The 14,995-nt window shown below is 41.6% G+C and overlaps 2 protein-coding genes across 2 annotated transcripts; one reads left to right on the top strand and one right to left on the bottom strand.

Annotated features, from left to right (window-relative positions):
- Positions 1-220: 220 nt before the first annotated feature.
- rsad1 (radical S-adenosyl methionine domain containing 1) lies at positions 221-6,249 on the bottom strand. Its single transcript, XM_058048294.2, has 9 exons — positions 5,836-6,249; positions 5,116-5,249; positions 4,817-5,021; positions 3,951-4,316; positions 2,578-2,641; positions 2,364-2,511; positions 2,074-2,128; positions 904-1,007; positions 221-821 (listed from the first exon to the last, which is right to left on the bottom strand). Exons 1-9 carry the CDS (start codon positions 5,986-5,988, stop codon positions 728-730), a joined length of 1,323 nt encoding a protein of 440 aa, XP_057904277.2. The 5' UTR covers positions 5,989-6,249; the 3' UTR covers positions 221-727.
- A 588-nt stretch (positions 6,250-6,837) lies between these two features.
- btr02 (bloodthirsty-related gene family, member 2) lies at positions 6,838-14,946 on the top strand. Its single transcript, XM_058048295.2, has 10 exons — positions 6,838-6,873; positions 7,006-8,023; positions 9,122-9,134; positions 9,333-9,473; positions 10,892-11,170; positions 12,350-12,427; positions 12,494-12,751; positions 12,816-12,945; positions 13,039-13,065; positions 14,402-14,946. The coding sequence occupies exons 1-10, from the start codon at positions 6,855-6,857 to the stop codon at positions 14,944-14,946; spliced, it is 2,508 nt and encodes an 835-aa protein (XP_057904278.2). The 5' UTR covers positions 6,838-6,854.
- Positions 14,947-14,995: the final 49 nt, after the last annotated feature.

Genomic DNA, 14,995 nt, shown 5'->3' with positions numbered 1-14,995 from the left:
CCAGCTGTCTTCTGGCGAGAGGTGGGGTACACCCTGGCCTGGTCGCCAGCCTATCACAGGGCACATATAGACAAACAACCATTCACACTCACATTCATACCTATGGACAATTCTCCAATTAACCTAGCATGTTTTTGGAATGTGGGAAAAAAGCAAAGTACTCGCAGAAAACCCACGCATGTATGAGGAGAACATGCAAACTCCACACAGGTATGGCCGAGGGTGGGTAACAACAATATATGCAATAAAAATCACTGCATGCATCTAACCAGAGAGCTAACCACTCATGAAATAAAATATGTCTTGGCTATTGAATATTTGCCTACAGGTTGCTATACTAAATGTATCTAAAAGGGCCAGCATGTCTTTCATGTTTAAAATGGAGTTCTATGTATATTACAATATGTTTTGTGTGCAGGCTATGTTCAGAGCTGGCAGATGGCATCTAATAAACATGACAAAACGGCGCTCATACTCATCCAGTCTTGACATTTTAATAAGTGTCTCTGCGTTCTCTGAGAAAGAATAATTAAGACATCATTATGCACGTCATGGCGGCTTCTGACACACACACACATTCTCACCAACATAGCAGAATATCTCGCTAATATTCCTGTTCCTCTGAAAATGCCAGGGACGATACTGTGACGCCATCGTTGTACTCCAATCTTAATAAAGTTCATTTCAATAAGTGGATTCTTAATGGAAGTGTTCGTGAACGCTACCATTAAGAGCTGGAGATTTGTATCTCCAGTTCTAGCAGCAGAGCGGGCAGCATGCTGTCCAATAAGGCCAAACCATCCCAGGAGCAGCGCAGACCTCTACAGTGGAGAAAATTTTAAAAAAGATAAAAGCTAATTCCGGCACTGGTGTGAAAGAACGTTGATTTAGTGAGGTGGTCACCTGTCATCGAGGATCAGATGGCCTCTGTGGAAGAAGTCTCGGACATCAGCACATGAGCCAAAGATGTCACAGAGGGCCAGTTGTGGACTGAATAGCTGCCAGTGCTTCCCCCCGAAAAAAAAAAATCATAAATAGGATTTTTGTTATATTTCTTCACACATAATGGATGGGAGTACTGTATTAGCGCAAAGGCCATTACATTTACATTTATCATCATTTTTATTTCTTCTTGTTTCTTTTTGGACTTTTCCCTTCAGGGGTCGCCACAGCAAATCAATCTCCTCCATCCAACTCTGTCTTCTCACACCAACTACCCTCATGTCCTCCTTCACTACATCCATAAACCTCCTCTTTGGTCTTCCTCTACGCCTCCTACATGGCAGCTCTAAACACAGCATCCTTCTACCAATATATTCACTATCTCTCCTCTGGACATGTCCCAACCATCTCAGTCTGGCCTCTCTGACTTTATCTCCAAGGCCTCTAACATGTAATGTTAATATATTACAGTGGAAATAATACTATAATAGATTAAATTGTTCTATACTACATGAGGGTTTTATGGTAATTTATGGTAATGGTTTTATGGTCCACATGTCCAAAAGGAGTAGGAAAAAGCAAAGCTTATTAAATCCTACCCCTCCATCTGGTACTTTTACAATCAGTAACTGTTACATTTGTTCACTTCCTGCTTTCCTAATACAGGTTTTATTTTTTATGGTATGACGACACAATGGCATAATGGGTACCATAGTAAGTGTCAATATAGTGATATGTATAGCACATCATGACTGGTTCAAGACTCTTCATCCTTGTATTTAGCAAACATCAACTGCTTGTATTGTTTCTTGAATTGGCTCATCGTTGTGGATTGTTTGAGGGTCTTACTCAATCCATTCCATAGTTTGATTCCACATACTGAAATGCTATGGCTTTTTAACGTAGTCCTAGCATATACGTGTTTCAAATGTAGTTCTTCCCTGAGATCATATTTCTCCTCTCTCGTAGAGAAGTCTTGGATGACATTTTTAGGTAATTGGTTATTTTTAGCCTTATGCATTATTTTAGCTGTTTGAAGATTAACTATATCATCATATCAAGTATTTGTGATTTTAGAAATAAGGAGTTAGTATGTTCTGTGTAGGCAGCATTAATGTTTTAATGTATCACCTTGTGAGTGATGCCCTCTGTCATCCTCAATCCCATCACCAACGCCTCCTCCAGCCTGAAAAGTAAAGTAAAAAGAAAAGTAATAAAAAAGATTATAATACTATGTAATAACAAGAGCAAGACAGTATGTGTGATAATGAGCTGTTAACACCAAGACATTTCTACACGAAGAACTTGTTGGAAAGAACATGTGCCAGACCCCAAGCACACATTGCATTCCTCATCACATGATGCATGTTGTTAGTGTTGTTGACACACAACACTTCTCCATGTACGTGCAAAAACCTCACACTTCAAGGCGTCCAAGATGAATCCTCCTCCTGGTCCCATGTCCCCGATGCCGGACCTCACGGATCCACACGTCGGGTTCCAGCGTCTGGGTGCGGGCCTCTCGGTCGACGCGTCCCTCACCCAGAGGAACAAAACGGCCGTGTGCTCCTGTGTTGAATGCATTTGTAAATGTTGCCTTCAGGAAAGCACGGTTTTGAAAAGTGAGTCGGGTACCTGGACCCACACCAATGTATTGTCTTCCCTTCCAGGTGTTCATGTTGTGATGACTTACTGCACTCTGTAGAAACATATGTGCAACACATGTCAAAATTTATGCTCATCTGTGTCCCAAACAGGCAAAATGGGAGTGCAGTACTCGATTGCAACCAGCAGAGGCACTGTTGCTTCAAGCTCAACTAGTTTGAGGTAATCATCACTTTCTTGTGTACATTTTATTCTTGACTACTACTCATTTGCATGTACAGTAATTTACACTAACTGACACTCGAGTAGGTGCACTTATGCCATGGAAGAACTGTATCAATAAAGTGTCTGTCTACACAAATTGGTTAGTTTTAGACATATTTAGTAATACAAACTAAAAAATTCCTGTGGAAATTTTGATGGGCTTGCCACCTGTGCTGTGGAGCCAATGACTGCCATGCTAGCACCTAGCAAGAAAGCCTCAAGTACCGAAAAGGTTGATGCAGTCCCATAGTGTCCCCACATCATGCCATGTGTCTATTTGCTTTTAGACATTAGTAAATTAACTTAAATGCTAACATGCTAACGGCTACCATGCTAGCACCTAGCAAGACAGCCTCAGGTCCCGAAAGGTTTGGGGCAGTCCCATAGTGTCCCCACATCATGACATGTGTCTATTTGCCTTTAGACATGAGTAAATTAACTAAAATGCTAGCATGCTAATAGTCATCATGCTAGCACCTAGCAAGACAGCCTCAAGTCCCAAAAGTGTCCAGGCAATCCGACAGTGTCCCCACATCATACCATGTGTGTATTTGCCTTTAGACATAAGTAAATTAGCTAAAATGCTAACATGCTAACAGTCATCATGCTAGCACCTAGCAAGAGAGCCTCAAGGTTAGAAAGTGCCAAGGTTGTCCTATAACCTCCCTACATCATGCCATGTGTGTATTTGCCTTTAGACATGAGTAAATTAGCTAAAATGCTAACATGCCAACAGTCACCATGCTATAACCTAGCAAGAGAGCCTCAAGTTTGGAAAGTGCCAAGGTTGTCCTATAACATCCCTACATCGTGCCATGTGTCTATTTGCCTTGAGACATGAGTAAATTAGCTTAAATGCTAACATGCTAACACCTACCATGCTAGCTTAGCTTAGCTCAGTAATGCAAGCCCCATAGACTGCTGCTTTACAGCTGTTTGTGGGGCTTGCATTACTGGGCAAGCCTATAATTATTATACTTTCATGAATAATAAAAATGAACTATAGAGGGTTTTTGATATAGATTTTGTCCTGAACCTTATTAAATGTGTAAATAATAATAATAGAAATAATAGAAATCTAATAATCTTCCAAGAAGACAAACATCACAGACTGGTGATGATTCCAATGGAGGACTCACATGTCTGGCAAAGTTGGACACCTCATACTGCTCAAAGCCGTGCTGTCGCAGTGTCCCCCTGGCGCTTTCGTACATCTCCGCCATGTCATGGTCGCCGGGCAATGCCAGCTCGCCGCCTTGTAGCTGTTTGAAGAGTAAAGTGCCTCGCTCTGGGGTCAGCTGGTAAAGGGACAAGTGGTCGTCACACAGCATAAGCAGCTCGGATAACTCTGCTTCCCAGGATTGCACGGTCTGGTTGGGGCGTCCGAACATCACATCCACTGACACTCTCCCCGGGCATAGCCTGCGAGCCTCCTCGATGGCCTGCAAAGCCTGATGAGAGCTGTGGTCTCGGCCGAGGAGTTTTAAGTCGTCATCCTGCAAAGACTGAATGATTGAAAATAGAATTAGACATGCAAGCTAGTAATGGGGACAAAAACTGATTGGTAGATTGATGGTTGGTGTTAATAAAGTTTTAGTGTGTAGTGGTAGTAGATAGGAAGCAATTGAGGCCCAATTTGTGTTTTTATAATTCGGTGAAAAAAGTGGTTAGCGCACAGGCCTCACAGCAAGGAGACCCGAGTTCAATTCCACCCTTGTCCCCGTGCATGTGTGGGCTTTCTACGGGTACTCCGGTTTCCTCCCACATTCCAAAAACATGCTAGGTTAATTGGCGACTCCAAATTGTCCATAGGTATGAATGTGAGTGTGAATGGTTGTTTGTCTATATGTGCCCTGTGATTGGCTGGCGACCAGTCCAGGGTGTACCCTGCCTCTTGCCCGAAGACAGCTGGGATAGGCTCCAGCACCAACCATGACCCTCAAGAGGATAAGCGGTAGAAAATGAATGAATGAAATAGCATTGATGTGAGCATGATGATACTTGCCTGCACCCCAATAGAGAAACGGTTCACCCCTGCTTGGCTAAAATCCTTCAACTTTGACCTCCCCTCAGGGGTTGGATTGACCTCCAGTGTGACCTCAGCCTCGTCTGCTAGACCCACACACCTGGAGACCGTTTCTAGCACAGCAGACACAGTGGAGGGGTGCGCCAGGCTTGGGGTCCCACCACCAAAGAACACAGAAGTGATGCTGTAAGGAGAACGCGCAGGTGAAACTGAATGTGTGATGCAGTTTGGGGAATCTATATACAGTATGTAATGTCTGATGGAACAAATGATGGTACCAGGACACTTGACTGAGCTGTAGTAATGTCTCTGTCTCCTGCTGAAGACACTGGGTTACTATGTGGCTATTGTCATCTTTAGGGATGTACTTGTTGAAGTTGCAGTAGGAGCATCGCTTGAGACAGTAAGGCCACTGTGAACAAAAGAAGGAATATGAATGTAGCATCATAGATCTCTCTGTCGTTGTTATTCTTGATGTTTATTGTAATGGCACAGAATAGTAGTCAAAATCTCATTTGGTGCAGATCTGGATAATGGTGTGTAACCATTACATTATTAATGTACATTATTGATAACGACTGCTTTTAAGAATGTACAGGAAATGGGTATCTCAAAATTCAATTTTATTAGTATTGGTGCATTGTAGCTATTGAACGTCACTATTTAAAAAAACAAATCATAGGTACTTTGAGCTTAAGTCTTCCGAGTACTGTTAGACCTAAGTATATTGTATGTATTTTTAGTTTTGAATTTGTATATTTTATATTCTACGTTATATAGTGTATTCATATTGCATATTTATATAAGACTTTTTCTTCTTTGTTCTGACTTCCGCATTGCCGTAGTAGTACGGTGGCCCTGGAGGGTAAAACAGCTCAATACTTCTAATAGAAAAGCGCTTTAAAACCACTCCAAATTACTTGAAGGCAATTACAGTGGCTACTTTTAAGTTGTGAAAGGGCTTGTGTTCTTCAGCGAAAAGTACAAATGTATCTTACGTGTATGTAGAGAGACGCCTTTTTTGTGAGACATGGATCCTGTTGAGAAGATTCGGACTTCTCCTCCGTTAAAAATTCTCTCTTAAAAATCTTAGAGAAGCAGCGTTGGTCAGACACCAACAAACGTCCCGTCACTCTCAATATGCGGATCATAATTTAGTTCATTATTTGAAGTCTTTTTTTACAATATATATGACAGCTACCGTATGCAATAGACCTTGACACTGGGACAGTGTAGCGACAGTGTATCGCGATGGCGAAAGTCAACTTTACCGCGAAATTTCATCTTCTAATCTCATATCGTGTCCATTTTTTAAATTTCAATCACTATATATCATGTTCAAATTGGAACAAAAAGTGTCGGCGGATTTACGCTTCGAAGGAGAGTGCTTTTACTGCTGTGCAACGTCATAATATGTTCGTCTGGAAACATGTTCCAAACAAAAAAAATACGCTTTCAGATGGTCCAAAATGCCTCAAAATAAAGTTATTATTTTTTAAATCTGCCAGCATATCATTGTAAAACTATTTATTGCAGCTGTGATACATGAGGACACTGGAGTATACGTTTGAGTTACACAAGAATAAAATCAAATGACTCTAATGAGGTATTGATTATCTTTAACTGTGGAACACCACTGTCTGGTGTGTGGCTGTAAAAAGAAAATACTTTAAAAATGTTATTAATTGTATATAAAAGCCATAAACTAATATAATTTTACGTAAAATCCAACCTATCTTTAACCACACAGAATTGTGTAACACATAATAATCTTGACTGTGATATAAATGTCTATACTAAACTGTCATTTTAAATAAAAGTTTAGCAGATGGGTGTTTGATTAGACATTAAATGTGCTTGTCGCCACTACCCTTAGGACATTTTCCACTTGATATTAAATCTGGTACCCGATTACCACATCAGAGAGAAAGAGAGCGAGAGAGAGGTGGAGCAATTTAGGGTTGTGTTTTTATTGAATGGGCCAGTTGGTAGCTGACAACTTTATGCTCATCCACAAATGGAGAAGAGAAAAAAAGGTGAGGCTTTGCTGTTATATAATGCAAAAATGCATTAAAGGAATTTTGTAAAAAAAAAAAAAAAAAAAAGCGGAGGACTGTACAAAGTACAATAACAACACTAATGGATGACAATGTGCTTTTTTTCCACAGGATCTTCTTTGGAACTGAGGCTGATGGTGGTCGGCAGCAGTGGACCATCTCAGTTCCAGCTCACCAATGCAGTCCTCGGAAGGGAGGAGTTTTCCAAGGATATTTCCAGTATTTCCGGTAGCAGGAAGATTTTGGGTGAGCTGGCCGGAAGACGAGTGGCCGTGATCAATGCCCCGAACATCTACGATAAGGATATATCTCGAGCCAAGAGGAAGATGGAGGTGAGGCGGTCCAAGTGTTTGTCCGTCCCTGGCCCGCATGTTTTCCTGGTGGCCTTTGACATGGACAAAATCTCCCCTAACGACATCAGGACCCCTCAGCTGATGATGAGGCGTTTCGGAAGACGCTGTTTGAGACACTGCATCGTGATGCTGGCCTACAATGGAAACCCGGAGGGAGCCTCCTTGGAGGGCTTGGTGCAGAACACCGACTGGCCCTTGAGGCATTTAATCGAGGACTTTGGCGGCCGCTTTTACATTTTCAACAAGAACTGGAGGGAGCGCAGCCACGAGCGTGAGATGCTGCAGAAGATCGAATACATGGTGGCCTCTTTGGGCGGGGCCTGCTTCTCGAGTAGGACGTTCCAGAAGGCAGAGCGCAGCGTGAAGAAGGAGGAAAAGAGGCTCATGAAGAAGATGACCGCAGATAACGAGAAGGTGTGGAGCGAGCTGGAGAAGAAGTACTTGTCAGACGAGCTGTACCGACAGAAAGACGCCCACACGGCCAGTGTCAGCGCCAAGATCAGGGCCAAGGCGGAAGTAGACAACTGCTGGCTGAGAACATCCCTGGCCAGAGGGGTGGGGACGGGCGTCGTGGTGGGGGCCGTCATGGGGGCGCTGGTTGGCTCCATTGAGGGCCCGGGAGGGATGGTTCTTTATGGCGTCATTGGCGGTGCAGTGGGTGGGTCGGCAGGGGGTGCAGCTCAAGTGGCCATTAAGCACATGGAGGACAGAGTGGCCCCTCCCGCCAGACTCAATTTCAATTCCATTTTCATTAATCGCTTCTTTGCAACGACTCGGCCATGACAACTGGTTCACAACATTAGGTACACCTGCTCAATCTAAAGAGCTGTATTACTATACAGACAATGCTGTTTTTTTCCCTGCTGTTTTCATTCAAATTAGGGCTTTCAAAACTAACGCGCTAACGGCAGTAACAAAATGTGTTAGTGTACTTACAACGCATTAGGGGTTAGGGGGTTAGGGTAGGGTTAGGGTAGGGTTAGGGGGTTAGGGTTAGAGTTAGGGTTAGGGTTAGGGGGTTAGGATGAGGGTTCGGGGTTAGGGTTAGGAGGTTAGGGGGTTAGGGGGTTCGGGGGTTCGGGGGTTAGTGGATTAGGGGGTTAGGGTTACGGGGTTAGAGTTAGGGGTTAGGGTAGGGTTAGGGTTAGGGTTAGGGGTTAGGGGGTTAGGGTAGGGTTAGGGGGATTAGGGTTAGGGTTAGGGTTAGGGTTAGGGTTAGGGTTAGGGTTAGGGTTAGGGTTAGGGTTCGTGTTCGTGTTCGTGTTCGTGTTAGGGGTTAGGGGTCAGGGGTCAGGGGTTAGGGTTAGGGGGTTAGGGCAGGGTTAGGGTTAGGGGTTAGGGTTAGGGTAGGGTAGGGTTAGGGGGTTAGGGTTAGAGTTAGGGTTAGGGTTAGGGGGTTAGGGTGAGGGTTTGGGGTTAGGGTTAGGAGGTTAGGAGGTTAGGGGGTTCGGGGGTTCGGGGGTTAGTGGATTAGGGGGTTAGGGTTACGGGGTTAGAGTTAGGGGTTAGGGTAGGGTTAGGGTTAGGGGTTAGGGGGTTAGGGTAGGGTTAGGGGGATTAGGGTTAGGGTTAGGGTTAGGGTTCGTGTTCGTGTTCGGGGTTAGGGGTCAGGGGTTAGGGTTAGGGGGTTAGGGCAGGGTTAGGGGGGTTAGGGTTAGGGGTTAGGGTTAGGGTAGGGTTAGGGGGTTAGGGTTAGGGTTAGGGTTAGGTTAGGTTAGGTTAGGGTTATAGGGTTATAGGGTTATAGGGTTATAGGGTTATAGGGTTATAGGGTTATAGGGTTAGGGGTTAGGGTTAGGGGTTAGGGGTTAGGGTTAGGGGGTTAGGGTTAACCCTAAAACTAAGCATTATCATGTACTTCATTTTTGATACAGCTTTTGGATGACGGTTGTCTTGGTGTACCTAATGAGTTGTCCAGTTTTTTCTATAAAGTAGGGCGGAATTCTATACTACATGCTGTTTTTATTACATGGAACACCTACTGTGTTTATTCTGCTGCCAAAATTGTGTTTTGCACCCCATGCGCACCATTTCGTTCAGCCTCCTGGTAGTACTTGCTCAGAGTGGAGCTCAGATAACATCTAGGGTGGAGTTTCGACAGAAGCTGCCATTGTTATTAGACTGCACACCTTACCTGAGCGGAAGCAAGAGACATTATTAGCATTTCCCTGTTTGCTTAGGGAGAGAAGACAGCAGACGTGCGACAGAGGCAACTGGACAGGACAGGTAAGGCTACACTTGGAGTTAATTACCTGTCTTTCATTTGGAAACACTTCCTGGTAGATGACTTTCAACATCATTATAAAGAATCCGTTTCCAGGAGTGCGTGTCAAACCTGATTGTACTATGGAAGACATGTGTACGCTGTTCAAAACTATTTTTTCTGTAGTTTCTGCTCGTGTGGTCGTAGCTTCTTTAGGTTATGCAATGATGTAATGTTCTGTGGCTACCTGCTTGTCCGCATACCTTGCATACCGCATATTCTAAATAACTTCTTTCGTTCTTTGTAAGTCTATTTTATGTAGTACTTTAGATACAAGACACTCAATCAAATAGACGATAACTGTAACTGTCTAAGGTGGGTTATTTTTTATTTTTTATTTTTTATTTTTTATTTTTTATTTTTTATTTTTTATTTTTTATTTTTTATTTTTTATTTTTTATTTTTTATTTTTTATTTTTTATTTTTTATTTTTTATTTTTTATTTTTTATTTTTTATTTTTTATTTTTTATTTTTTATTTTTTATATTGCAACTTCCTTGTGTATTTTTTCATGTAATGTTATGACTTTATTGTCATACTATTTTGATTTTATTCTCATAATATTGTAACTTTTAAAACAATATTTCAACTTTATGCTATTTTTTCATGATATTATGACTCAACTCATTTACTATGTCGTCCTTAGTCATGTAAAATTACTGCTCTTTTTTCTTTTTTTGATATTTTTTAGTTTTTTGTTTGATGCGGGGCTTAAATGGCCCAAGGCCCAACTTTGGACGGCGCTGTGTTATGGGAAACTTTAAATGACATCAAAACTTACTTTGAAGTCTCCTGTTGTGCAAAAGTGACTTTTTAAAAATTATGTTATATCAATAATATGACCAAATATCACCAAATATGAGAAAAACCTCCTAACAGGCTTCTCTACACATCTTAAAGCAGATGTGATGCTGTTTGGGGTCACACTGATCATTAACATGACCTACTATGCTCATTTGCAGCCCTTTGTATTGAGTTGTGGACTCCGATAGAGCAGCTTTACCCATTAACCAGCAGCAAAAGCTTTCTAGATCTTCCAGAATCTGCAACTGTTCCAGTTGTATTTCCTTGGATTTCCAAGGATTTATATATATATATATTTTTTATTCCACCCACGGCCCACCTCCGGACACGCCCACTCCAATGTGAATGTTCCATCCCAAGCTTCTTTCAGGGCTCACTTCCAAATGCGTAAATTTCACTATCGGAAACTTTGGTATCGTTTAACACGAGAATACATCATTCTAACAACATTTATAGATTAAAAAAGTGGAGAAAGCATAACAACTGTTGCCAAGTCAGCACAACAGTTGTTGTAAAACATGTTTTTTTTCCAATCTAGTTTTATAATGACTTTCCACCTCCTGCCTGATATTTCCAGCCTGCCACAATGGCCTCGACCATCGACCTCCTCCCAGAGAAGTCCTTGCTGTGCTCACTGTGCAAGGACATCTTCAGCAATCCAGTCACCACACCGTGTGGACACAGCTTCTGTCTGTCCTGTCTCTCCGACTTCTGGGCGCGACACCAGTCCAGATACTGTCCACGTTGCCGGAGGCTCTTCACTGACAGGCCTGACCTCAGCGTCAACCACATTCTGTCCGACATCTCAGACAACTATAAGAAGACCAAGGCGCAGAAACCTCCTGAGGAAGAGACGGTACCGTATCCCTTTTCAGTGCTGTTGTGTACATGCTGGAAGAAAACACAAGATAATGCTGTTGTATGGCAACATAAACGTGAAGGGTGTTGTTTTGATCAGCATTGTTCGATGCCGGGAGGGGCGTTAACATCATTCATGAACCAGGAAGTCACATGCTTACTAATAATGGATGGTCAAACTTACATTTTTACTGGGTAATTATTCTTACCGATAATTATCGGCCCTATATCAGTATCAAAATGTGATATCGGTCCCAATCATGAAAACAGATATTTGAAAAATAGCTGTTTTCATTCCACCACAGGAGATATGTCACGTTAGACATATCGATATTGGCTGATATCGGTATCAGAAATTGATATCGGTGTTTTACCATTTATCATAATAATTTGACGATGAATAACAACAAGTTGAATCCTCATCAGCCACGCATGCTAGCTAACAAATACGTTACTCCACAACCGTAGTACAGTCCTGTTGTATTACATCATTTCCATGAACCAAGAAGTAGCTAACTAATGGACAGGCTAACAAACACATACTATTTTTCTTAAAAAAAACTACCATGGAGTATTAGGGTCACATAGGAAAAAATAATAAAAAAAATTGTAAATTTATAAGAAAAAGGTAATAAACTTACAAGAAAAAAATATCTTACTTTCATGAGAATGAAGTCGTAAATTTACTACTTTATTTTCGTGAATTTAGGACTTTATTCTTGTAAATTTAGGACTTTATTCTTTTAATAACACTACTTTTTTCTCATAAATTGACAGCTTTTTCCTCATAAATTTACTACTTTAATTTTGTGAATTTATGACTGTATTCTCGTAAATGTAGGAGTTTTTCTCGTAAATTTAATACTTTTTTTCTAATAAATATGCAATTTTTTCTCATTCATTTATAATATAATTTTACAATTTTATTCTGGAAATCTCCATTATTTTTTTCAATGTTGCCCTAATACACATATTCATATATTATGGACAAACAAATAATGAAATCCTGTCTATTTTGTTTACAGTAACTATAGGGAACATATTGCTATGATATCTGAAGATTGCTCTGTTAGGATGTGATGTATTAAACAGTGTTATTTATGCGTAATTGATTTCTGCTACATGCAATCTCCAATTCAAAACCCCATTTCTGATGATATCTGTTTATTATGTGCAGGTTATGGACGTTGAGCAAATGATTCAGGAAAGGCTGCAGAAGAAAGAGAAGTTAAAAAGTTCTCTTGAGCTCCAAAAGGTTGGTTGCATTTTAGATGGTATTTATTTTACCAGTAATGTGCATCTAATTCTGTGGTGCCATCAGAGCTCTTACCTGAGAGAAGTGCGAGAGAGCCAGAAGGTCTTCTCTGCCCTGGTGAGCGCCATGGAGAAGAGCCACAAAGCGTTGGTGTTGGCCATTGAAGAGCGCCAAAGGGAGGAGCAGAAGAAAGTGGATACCCTGGTGAAAGAGCTGGAACAGGAGATCCAGGAACTGAGGAAGGAGACCGCTGACCCGACTCCTGACCCACCAAGTCCTGATAAAGCCTCCAATCAGCAGGAGGAATCAAAGAAAGACGTCACCGTAAGAACCAACTTCTTTGTTTCCTTCTTCTTTCTATGGTAAACATCAGTTTGTTCTTATGCAGAATGTTGTTCAGATGAAGGATTGGTCCATGGTTACCATAGAAACGGACCCATGTGTTGGGGTCACCAGGAGAGCGTTGTCCGAAATGATGACGAAGATAAAAGTGGAAGTCAACAGGCTCTCCAAATCAGGTCAGTAATACACTTTTTTGTCGAATTATATGATACGTATATTCATTTTAATATATATATATATATATCTGATATATATTTTTTATTTAACAGAACTAAGGAGAATAGAGAGATACATAGGTGAGTATTTACCTGCACATAAAGTATACAATCGCTTGTGTTTTTGTTACTTTCATTTGTTACTTTCCTATGTTCCTACTTGTCCACAGCATTGAATGGATGTTGTATGTTGAGGAGGTCGTCAGGGAAGTAAACATAGTCTTGATACGCATCAGCTCATACTGTTGTTCCCAACTACCCAGCATGCCTTGCGGCACTTGGAAATAACAATTGAAGTTACATGTTATGTTTACAAGCAATAAACATAACATGTAACTTCAATTGTTATCAGTTGTTGTTTATCACCCACGTAGTAGTAGCAGTTAACTTCTATGATGTGTTAAGTTCCTGTGGTTGAGTTGTTTTCATTTTGTTGCACCGTGACTAAGTTTGTTATGTTTACTGCTTAGTTGTTGTTTATCACCCACATAGTAGTAGCAGTTAATTTCTGCGATGTGTTAAGTTCCTGTCGTTGTGTTGTTTTCATTTTGTTGCACCGTGACTAAGTATGTTGTTTTCTTGGATTACAGTTGAAGTTACATGTTATGTTTAATGCCTAGTTGTTGTTTATCACCCACATAGTAGTAGCAGTTAATTTCTGCGATGTGTTAACTTGCTGTGGATGTGATGTTTTCATTTTGTTGCACCGTGAGTAAGTATGTCATTTTCTCAGATGACAGTTGAAGTTACATGTTATGTTTACTGCTTAGTTGTTGTTTATCACCCACATAGTCGTAGCAGTTAATTTCTATGATGTGTTAAGTTCCTGTGGTTGTGTTGTTTTCATTTTGTTGCACCGTGAGTAAGTATGTTGTTTTCTCGGATTACAGTTGAAGTTACATGTTGTGTTTACTGCTTAGTTGTTGTTTATCACCCACATCGTACTAGCAGTTGATTTCGGTGATGTGTGAACTTGCTGTGTATGTGATGTTTCTGTTTTGTCGCACCGTAAGTAAGTATGTCATTTTTCTCGGATGACAGTTGGAGGTACATGTTATGTTTACTGCTTTGTTGTTGTTTATCACCCATATAGCCGTAGCAGTTCATTTCTATGATGTGTTAAGTTCCTGTGGTTGTGTTGTTTTCATTTTGTTGCACCGTGAGTAAGTATGTTGTTTTCTTGGATTACAGTTGTGTTTACTGCTTAGTTATTGTTTATCACCCACATAGTACTAGCAGTTGATTTCGGTGATGTGTGAACTTGCTGTGTATGTGATGTTTCTGTTTTGTCCCACCGTGAGTAAGTATGTCATTTTCTTGGATGACAGTTGAAGTTACATGTTATATTTACTGCTTAGTTATTGTTTAGCATAGAAATGCTAACACTCTTTGACATAGCGCTTCCCTGTTTTTACAGTGGACGTCAATCTGAGCGCCAAGACCGCCCACCCGTCCCTCTCCGTGTCCGACGACAAGAAGCAGGTGAGGCAGACAGACAAGCGCCACGAGGTACCCAATCACCCCAAACGCTTTGACCGCGTGGCCAACGTCCTGGGCAAGGACAGCATCAGCGGCGGGAGGTGCTACTGGGAGGTGGGGGTCGGGGAGAAGATGGAGTGGAACCTGGGCGTCGTCCGACAGTCCATCAACAGGAAGGGCAGGTTCACCGTGTGTCCCGCTAACGGTTTTTGGACCTTGAGCTTGAAAGCAGGGGGACAGTATGTCGCCAATACTGCTCCGGTGACCACGGTGGCGCTGGAGCAGAAACCCAGGAAAGTTGGCATCTTTGTGGACTACCCCGAAGGCCGCGTGTCCTTCTACTGTGCAGAGACAGGAGTTCACATCCACACCTTCACCGACACGTTTACAGACAGCCTGTATCCTTTTTTCAGCCCTGGACGACTGCATGGGGGAAAGAATGCTGACCCTTTAATCATAAGCTCCAGTTTCTGCAGCATCTAGATCGAACATAGTCATTTAAATATTATATTTAATATCTCAAGGACGTTAT

This window comes from Doryrhamphus excisus, linkage group LG16 (assembly GCF_037039965.1).
Source record: "Doryrhamphus excisus strain RoL-2023G ecotype Guam linkage group LG16, RoL_Dexc_Guam_v1.1, whole genome shotgun sequence".
Lineage (NCBI taxonomy): Eukaryota > Metazoa > Chordata > Actinopteri > Syngnathiformes > Syngnathidae > Doryrhamphus > Doryrhamphus excisus.
The sequence above is the reverse complement of the archived record's forward strand: the minus strand, read 5'-3'. Positions and strand labels throughout refer to the sequence as shown.